The following is a 9,352-nucleotide window of genomic DNA, read 5'->3' on the forward strand; positions in this document are numbered from 1 at the left end:
TCTTCTTGTAGCCTTGCTCACACATAACAGACTCAAACTTCTTATACCACTGCCTCAGGGCTTGCTTCAAACCATATAGGCTTTTTCGTAGTCTACACACATAGTCTTTCTTGCCTTTAATAAGATAATCATCTCGTTGCTTCATGTAAATCTCCTCCTCCAAATCACCATGAAGGAAAGTTGTCTTCACATCCATCTGCTCAACCTCCAAATCTAGAGTAGCAGCTAAACTTAACACAGTTCTGATGGATGTCATCCTCACCACAGGTGAGAAAATCTCATTGAAGTCAACACTCTTTCTTTGTTTGAAGCCTTTCACCACTAATATGGCCTTATATCTGGTAGATGTAGAATTGTTCTCTTACTTCACCCTGAAAATCCACCTGTTCTTTAAGGCTCTCTTACCCTTAGGCAACTTCACCAAGTGATAAGTGTGATTATCATGCAGAGATTTCATCTCATCCTGCATTGCATCCAACCACTTTTGCTTTTCTTCACTTTCAATGGCCTCCTCATAACATTCAGGTTCTCCCTCATCAGTCAACATCACATACTCATTGGTAGAGTACTTCTTAGAAGGTTGTTTTGGCCTGTCAAATCTTCTGGGTTGAGCTTCAGGTAACTCAGGTATATCACCAAGACTCTCATCTAGTGACACATCATGTTCCTTTTCATCAACATTATCAATAGGAACATTCAAGCCATCTCCAATCTGCTGATTATCAGTATCACCATGTTGTTCATCATCATGAACATCAATATCCAAATCATTAATAGACAATCGAATTGGATCAAAATCAACCACATTACCATCTTCCTTAAGTGTAGACTTCTCCACCTTATCAATATCTTCAATGGTTTGATCTTCCATGAATTGCACATCACGAATTCTAACAACTTTCTTTTCAACGGGGTCATACAACTTGTAGCCAAATTAATTCTGACCAAAGCCAATGAAGATGCATTGTCTTGTCTTCACATCCAACTTGGATCTCTCATCCTTTGGAACATGAACAAATGTTTTACAACTGAAGATACGCAAATGATCATAAGTAACATTCTTGTCAAACCAAATCTTGTCTGGTACCTCAGAGTTCAAAGCAACTACAGAACTGAGATTAATAACATGCATTGCTGTAAACAATGCCTCACCCCAGAAATTTTTAGGCAATTTTGCTTCAAAAAGCATACACCTAACTCTTTCAATCAATGTCATGTTTGTTCTCTCTGCTAAACCATTCAACTAAGGAGTTTTTGGAGGAATCTTCTCATGTGCAATATCATACTGTCTACAATAAGCATCAAATGGTCCACAATATTCACCACCATTGTCAGTACGAATGCGCTTCAGCTTCTTACTTGACTGCCTCTCAACCAAAGCATGGAATTCTTTAACCTTGTCCAACACTTGGTCCTTTCTCTATAGTGCATAAACCCAAAGCTTCCTGGAACAATCATCAATAAAAGTAACAAAGTAAAGTGCACCACTAAAAGACTTTACCTTCAATGGCCACAAACATCAGAATGCATCAATTCAAGCAACTCTGACTTCTTGGAAGAATGATGCTTCTTGAAGGATACTCTAGTTTGATTACCAGCCATGCAGTGAGAACATTTCTCCAACTCTACACTCTTCAATCCAGAGAGAACATCCTTTTTAACTAAGCAGTTGAGTCATTTTTCACTGATCTGCCCAAGCCTTTTGTGCCACAAAGATGACTCCATATACACAACATTCACATTATCTTTAGCAACCAAAGCTTTTGTGCAGTAAAACTTAGAGTTTATCTCCCCTTTAGCCACAATCAAGTTACCTTTGGTGAGCTTCCACTTTCCAGAACCAAAGTGGTTATCAAATCCACAATCATCAAGTACCTGCACAGAAATCAAGTTAAAGCGAACATCTTAAGCATGTTTAACTCCTCTAAGCAACAACTGCATCCCCGCATTGGTTTGCAAGTGAACATCACCAACACCAATAACCTTAGACACTCCATCATTACCCATCTTCAATACTCCAAAATCACCAGGTGTATAAGATGTGAAGAACTCCTTCCTGGATGTAACATGCAGTGTAGCACCACTATCAATTATCCACATGCTCTCATCAGATACAAGATTAATAGTGTTATAATCACGAAGACAAACAAGGTCACCACATGTAATAGTAGTAACACGATCACCATCATCGGTATCTTTTTCTCTTTGCTTACCCTGTTTTTCTTTGCTCTCTTTCTTCAACAAAAAACAGTTCTTCTTTATATGCCTTGTTTTGTGACAATAGTGACACTCCACATTCTTGTATCGAGACCTCAACTTGCTCCTGCTTTTATCTCTACCACTATTTTGTTCTTTCTTCTGGCTTATCCCCCTATTATATGTAATAAGCACTTCTAAATAAGATGAAGTACCATGTATCTTCCTTCTCATCTCCTCATTAAGAGCACCACTCTTTGCCATTTGCAAAGAAATATCACCATTAGGGGTAGCACTTATCATGGAAACCAGAAATGTCTCCCACGAATCCGGTAAAGAGTTTAATAGGAATAAATCCAATAGATCATCATCAAAGTTTATACCCACTCCTACTAATTGATCATAGCGTCCTTGAAATTCACTCAAGTGATTTGAAACAGGACTTCCTTCCTTGTACTTCGACTCCACAAAATTTTTCAGCAAGTACAATTTATTAGTCCCTAACTTAGAGGCATACAAGGACTCAAGCTTATCCCATAGGCTTCTCGCATGTGTCTCATTAGCAACAAAATTATAAACATTATCATCAACAAACTGCTTGATAAATCCACATACCTGTTGATGTTCAAAATCTCATTCTTCATCTGACTTGGATTCCGGCTTATTGGAAGCAAAAACAGGAAGATGCAACTTTTTCACAAATAGCAAGTCCTTCATCTTGCCTTTCCATAGGTGATAATTTTATCCATTCAAAAGAATCAATTTTGTATGTGCCTCCATCATTCATGCAAACTAAACAGTCCCTTAACCAAAGAGCTCTGATATCACTCTGATGGGAGAAGGGCAAAAAAATATAACAACCTAGAAAAAGGTAATAACGCAGCGAAAATTCAATTCCCCTTCTTGCGAGAATCTGCGAGGAGCACCAAACAAATAGAACAAAAATAGAATCCAAAAGCACAAAGAGACACCAAAAATTTTTAACGTGGAAAACCCCTCAATGTAAGGGTAAAAACCACGAGTCGTCCAGACCAAAGAAAAATCCACTATGATCAATAATAGGATACAAAAGAGTCTCCAATAATAACACCAAATGGTGTGTTCAATAAGTCAATTCAAATAAGCACAAATGCTTATAAATGAGAACAAAGAAGATGAAAATTCTCCAAAATAGGACTGCTTGTGCGGGATCGATTTCTCCCAATCTAGACCTCTTATTGATGATCCGAACGATCAAAATGAAGAACCATATGTCAAGAACCTACTGTCCAAAAATCAGCTCGATCCAACGGTGAACGACTTCACAGAGAGGAAAAAACCAATGAAGGTTTAGGGTTATGCAGAAATAACTTTCTCTCTTCCTTTTTCTCTCACTTGGCTTGTGCCTCTCTTCAAATGACTCTAATGTGCCCTACTAATCTGATCGATCTCTATTTAACCTAGTGAGACATAAAGGTCCACATTATTTGGGTCTATTCTCCCCAAAGGAAAGGAGCCCAATAACCCAACACCACTTAGGCAAGGAAAACAGCTTTGAAACTCTCACCAACAGCTCCGGAAGGGCAAAAAAATATAACAACTTAGAAAAAGGTAATAACGCAGCGAAAATTCAATTCCCCTTCTTGCGAGAATCTGCGAGGAGCACCAAACAAATAGAACAAAAATAGAATCCAAAAGCACAAAGAGACACCAAAAATTTTTAACGTGGAAAACCCCTCAATGTAAGGGTAAAAACCACGAGTCGTCCAGACCAAAGAAAAATCCACTATGATCAATAATAGGATACAAAAGAGTCTCCAATAATAACACCAAATGGTGTGTTCAATAAGTCAATTCAAATAAGCACAAATGCTTATAAATGAGAACAAAGAAGATGAAAATTCTCCAAAATAGGACTGCTTGTGCGGGATCGATTTCTCCCAATCTAGACCTCTTATTGATGATCCGAACGATCAAAATGAAGAACCATATGTCAAGAACCTACTGTCCAAAAATCAGCTCGATCCAACGGTGAACGACTTCACAGAGAGGAAAAAACCAATGAAGGTTTAGGGTTATGCAGAAATAACTTTCTCTCTTCCTTTTTCTCTCACTTGGCTTGTGCCTCTCTTCAAATGACTCTAATGTGCCCTACTAATCTGATCGATCTCTATTTAACCTAGTGAGACATAAAGGTCCACATTATTTGGGTCTATTCTCCCCAAAGGAAAGGAGCCCAATAACCCAACACCACTTAGGCAAGGAAAACAGCTTTGAAACTCTCACCAACAGCTTCGGAAGGTTTTAAAACCCCCCCAAAATGACCTAAAGAATGTCTAAAACTAATACCCAAAACCCAGAATTTCGTATTTTCAAAACATGAACAGAAGCCAAAACTAGTGTGGTAGCGCTCACCGCCCAAAATCTACCCCTCAGCGTTAAAGCCACTGGAATGGTGGCGCTTAGCGTCAAAAAGCTGGGGCTCAACATTGGCATCCCTGGAATGGTGGCGCCCAAAGCTATTAGCAGAAACTTACCCTTTTTAAATTGTTTTCCCTACTTTTCCCACAACTTCTAAAGATTCTTAGAACCTTATAGACCTTAAGAAAGTTATAAAAACTTTTAGAAATTCACTACAAAAACCCTTCATTTGGATTAAAACCATGCAAAATACACCTCCACAACCCTCTACTGCATAATGCAACATAATTTTACTGGTTTAAAGTATCAACAAGTCCTAAATGACCTCAAAATAATCCTCATACTTCTACTTTTCTCAAATCACCATTCCCTAAAAAACTCGCCTATCAAAACCCCCAAATTCAATCTAAAACAGTAGAAAAATGAACTCCAGTGCTCTTTCTCAATCTAACATCATAATATAACTATTTTAGAACTTAAACCAATTATACTAGACCTTATGACCTTTACCAAACTATAAATTTCTCTTTAAACTCATTATTTCAAAATTTGACATACCAACACCCATCAATTTAAACCACCAAGTACTACGTCAACCATTTTTCTTCATTAGTATCATCTGCAATACTGTTTTGCATTTACTACCATACCAATTTCGATATACATGCACTCACACAACATACATACATATAAACGCAAGCACACATCATAAAGTACAACAATCACTTATTCACTCATTTTATCATATCCAAATTATCATAAACCACATTAAAAACATCAATAACAGATTTCAAACTTCCTACTATATATATGAAAAACGAAATTAACTTCTCTTACCTCTTAGAAACTCCAGCTAACTCTAGGGAACTTTACTCTGCTCCTTCAACTCAAAGAGATCAAACAACACCTACAGACCTCGAAAACATGATCAGGGTATATTATTAGAACCACTGATCAGTAGAGAACCTAAGAGAACACTCAGACCATACATGCGATAAAGAGAAACTTCACATGTATTGAAGAACGTGAAACTTAGATAGGAAAAGTTGTTTTAAAGAAATAGTGTCTAAGAAAGAAATGTTTTGTAACATCGGTTTTAAATGAAGTCAAGCTTATGAGCAAGATTTTCTAGAAACAATTGTCTAATGAGCTTATATTGTGAACAACGTCTAAGAAAAGGAAGTGTCTCTCTATGAAATCATCTAATAGATTATATGAGTAACACTCTAGTGTCTTTTGAAAGAGAAAGTCTATCTCATTTATAACAATGAAGCTAAATTTTTATTTTATTTTATACAGTATTAACTCAAACAAAGTATCTTATTATTTACATTGTCTAATATATGACCATTAAACGCTATAACCTTTGAAGTATCTAACATTTTATATAATCTGATGATTATATGTTATATATTTTACCAAATCATGCATTTATTAATGACATGAAAAATAAGAAAATATTACATACAAAATAAATAAAAACTATCTATTATTAAATTATAAAAAATATTTATATTTATTTTAATAATTATAATTTTATTAATTTTTATTATCATAAACATACTAATCGTATAAAAAATATAATTTTTATTAATTTTCTTTCACATAGCAAAGCTGTTATTTTTTAATAAAACTGTTTTTCTTTCTATTAAATTAAAATATTTTTATTATATGATAAAATAAATAATTATATACTATATTATATATATTATATATAATAATTATTGCAGATTATTTTATGTGACTCTATTTAAAAAATAATAATAAATAAATAAAAGTGAGATTAAATAATTATCCAAAGATGTTTTTGATATGGTAAGTTATTGGTCGAATTAGTAATTTGGAAAATGTAAATAAAATTGAGGAAGAAAAGTAATAGATTAAGAAAATAGTATTATTGATAAAATACAACATATTATTGAAACCACGTATTGATTAAAATAAATAGTTTTAATATATATTTTTATGAAAATGGATAAAAAATTTAAAGAATTTATTTATATAGATAAGTTATATTTAGAAATATGACTTCCGATATAACTCATATTCATTGTCATCAACTTCAACATTCCCTTTTAAATAGAGAATGATATACATATGTGTTTTGTGTGTAGCTTCAGAAAGAACTTCGTCTTTTCAGTTAAACATGTATGAAGATCAAAATTACCAAATGGAGATCATGCATATGTAATCATTCAAAAAAGTTGAAGTAGGAGAAATGCAAAATTTATGTCTTTAACAAGAAAGAAACTTATAACACAACCATCATGCGCATGATGTCCTACCTAACATATATCTCTCTTTCACCTTAAAAAAACAGAGTTCTCAACAAGAAATCAATAATATAAAACAACAACCAAGAATACAATAACACATAAAGATTGTGAACTGTTGAACTACCTTAACATTAAAAGATAACTACTTTCATCATCATAAATATTATATATAAAAAGCTTCAAATCATAACTGAAAACAGGGCAACCATTCAAACCAATGTTTACAAAATGCATCTAAAGATCATTGAAACAAAAGGGTGTGCTTGAAACAGATTTCTTTGCTTTGATAAAGCCTTTGTTTTAGATAAAGCACTTAGAAAATGGTTTTGGCAACGTTTATCTCAGCCCTACTCCTAGCTGCATTAGCCTCTAAAATCATTAGACATTGGCTTATGAGAAAGTCTCTATCTTCTCACAAGACCAACGGGCTTCCTCCAGGCCCACCAAAGTGGCCCATCGTTGGGAACCTCCTCCAATTGGGTCAACTTCCACATAGAGACTTGGCATCTTTGTGTGAGAAATATGGACCCTTAGTGTACCTAAAATTGGGCAACATCGATGCCATCACCACCAATGATCCTAAGATTATACATGAAATTCTTGTTTCCCAAGATGATGTTTTTGCCTCTCGACCACACACTCTTGCAGCAGTTCATTTAGCATATGGGTGTGGTGACGTTGCATTGGCCCCTTTGAGCCCTCATTGGAAGCGCATGAGAAGAATCTGCATGGAACATTTGTTAACAACAAAGAGGCTTGAGTCCTTCTCAAAACACCGTTTGGAGGAAGCCCAACACCTTGTCAAGGATGTTATGGCCCGGGCCCAAGAAGGGAGGCCCATTAACTTGAGGGAGGTTTTGGGTGCTTTCTCAATGAACAATGTGACTAGAATGTTGTTGGGTAAACAATATTTTGGGTCCAAATCTTCAGGCCCACAAGAGGCTATGGAGTTCATGCACATAACCCATGAGTTGTTTTGGTTGTTGGGTGTGATATATTTGGGTGACTACTTGCCAATGTGGAGGTGGATTGATCCTTATGGGTGTGAAAAGAAAATGAGGGAAGTGGAAAAAAGAGTGGATGATTTTCATTCCAAGATTATTGAAGAACATAGAAAGGCAAGGGAATATAAGAAGGTGAAAACGGAAGAAGGTGATGGAGATATGGATTTTGTTGATGTTTTACTATCTTTACCCGGTCAAGATGGAAAAGAGCACATGGATGATGTCGAAATCAAAGCCTTAATTCAGGTATCATCATATTTCTTTAATAAAAAATTTAGAACTTTTTATGCTTAATCTTTTTGTAGGATAATTAACATATATATATATATATATAATTTTAAAATATTAAAAAAATAGAAAAAATATTGTATATAATAATGATGGGTAATTTATAATGAAAAATTTGAAATATAGAACTTTGTAGATATATTTGCAATTACAAATTGAATAAATTAAATAATGATTGGAAAAAATGTTTAGGACATGATAGCTGCAGCAACAGACACATCAGCGGTAACAAACGAATGGGCGATGGCAGAAGTAATCAAACACCCAGACATCCTCGAAAAAGTGCAACAAGAACTGGACTCAGTAGTTGGGCCAAACAGAATGGTGTTGGAATCGGACTTGGCGCACCTTAATTACCTGCGCTGCGTCGTACGAGAAACCTTCCGCATGCACCCGGCGGGGCCCTTCCTAATTCCGCATGAGTCTGTCCGGGCCACCACCATCAACGGCTACCACATCCCCGCCAAGACACGTGTGTTCATCAACACTCATGGGCTGGGCCGCAACACGGAGATTTGGGACAACGTGGAGGAGTTCAGGCCCGAGAGACACTGGCCCAGTAACGGGGGTAGGGTTGAGATTAGTCATGGCGTTGACTTCAAGATTCTGCCTTTTAGTGCTGGAAAACGCAAGTGCCCTGGTGCACCGCTTGGCGTGAATTTGGTTCTGATGGCTTTGGCTAGACTCTTTCACTGTTTTCAGTGGACCCCACCGGAGGGTTTGAACCCTCAAGATATTGATACTACAGAAGTTTATGGGATGACTATGCCCAAGGCTAACCCTTTGTTTGCTGTTGCTGTTCCAAGGTTGTCAAATCATTTATATCAGTGATTTAACAAATTGTTTTATTAGCTTAATTGTGATGGATAACTTTAATGAAAAAAAATTATTTTATTTAGATTTTTGTTTTTCAATTTAATATTTCTTCTATAAATACCTAATTTATATATAAAGTTATTCACTCAATTTTTTTCAATAAATTATTATCAATTATCATTCCTAATAAAAATGATAATGTCAAATGAGTAATGTTAAAATTTAATGTATGATCTCCTTTTTAAAAATATAGTAATAAGAAAATAAAATACTGTTTTAAAACTTCTATCTTATTAGTATTGAAATTTTTTTTAATAATTATTTGTCAAAAAGATCTATTTTCAAAGAGAAACAAGAACAAACAAAGAGAAT

At 35.2% G+C, this 9,352-nt stretch overlaps 1 protein-coding gene across 1 annotated transcript; it reads left to right on the forward strand.

Moving 5' to 3' along the window:
• Positions 1 to 7,085: 7,085 nt before the first annotated feature.
• On the forward strand, positions 7,086 to 9,024 carry LOC108339159 (cytochrome P450 703A2). Its single transcript, XM_017576302.2, has 2 exons — positions 7,086 to 8,122; positions 8,357 to 9,024. Exons 1-2 carry the CDS (start codon positions 7,193 to 7,195, stop codon positions 8,993 to 8,995), a joined length of 1,569 nt encoding a protein of 522 aa, XP_017431791.1. The 5' UTR covers positions 7,086 to 7,192; the 3' UTR covers positions 8,996 to 9,024.
• Positions 9,025 to 9,352: the final 328 nt, after the last annotated feature.

The sequence above is a fragment of the Vigna angularis genome, chromosome 5 (assembly GCF_016808095.1).
Source record: "Vigna angularis cultivar LongXiaoDou No.4 chromosome 5, ASM1680809v1, whole genome shotgun sequence".
In the NCBI taxonomy this organism is placed as follows: domain Eukaryota; kingdom Viridiplantae; phylum Streptophyta; class Magnoliopsida; order Fabales; family Fabaceae; genus Vigna; species Vigna angularis.

Coding starts and splice junctions, on each gene's coding strand:
- LOC108339159 (XM_017576302.2), top strand. CDS start 7,193: ATGGTTTTGGCAACGTTTATCTCAGCCCTACTCCTAGCTGCATTAGCC. Junction 8,123..8,356: donor AAATCAAAGCCTTAATTCAG/GTATCATCATAT, acceptor AAAAATGTTTAG/GACATGATAGCTGCAGCAAC.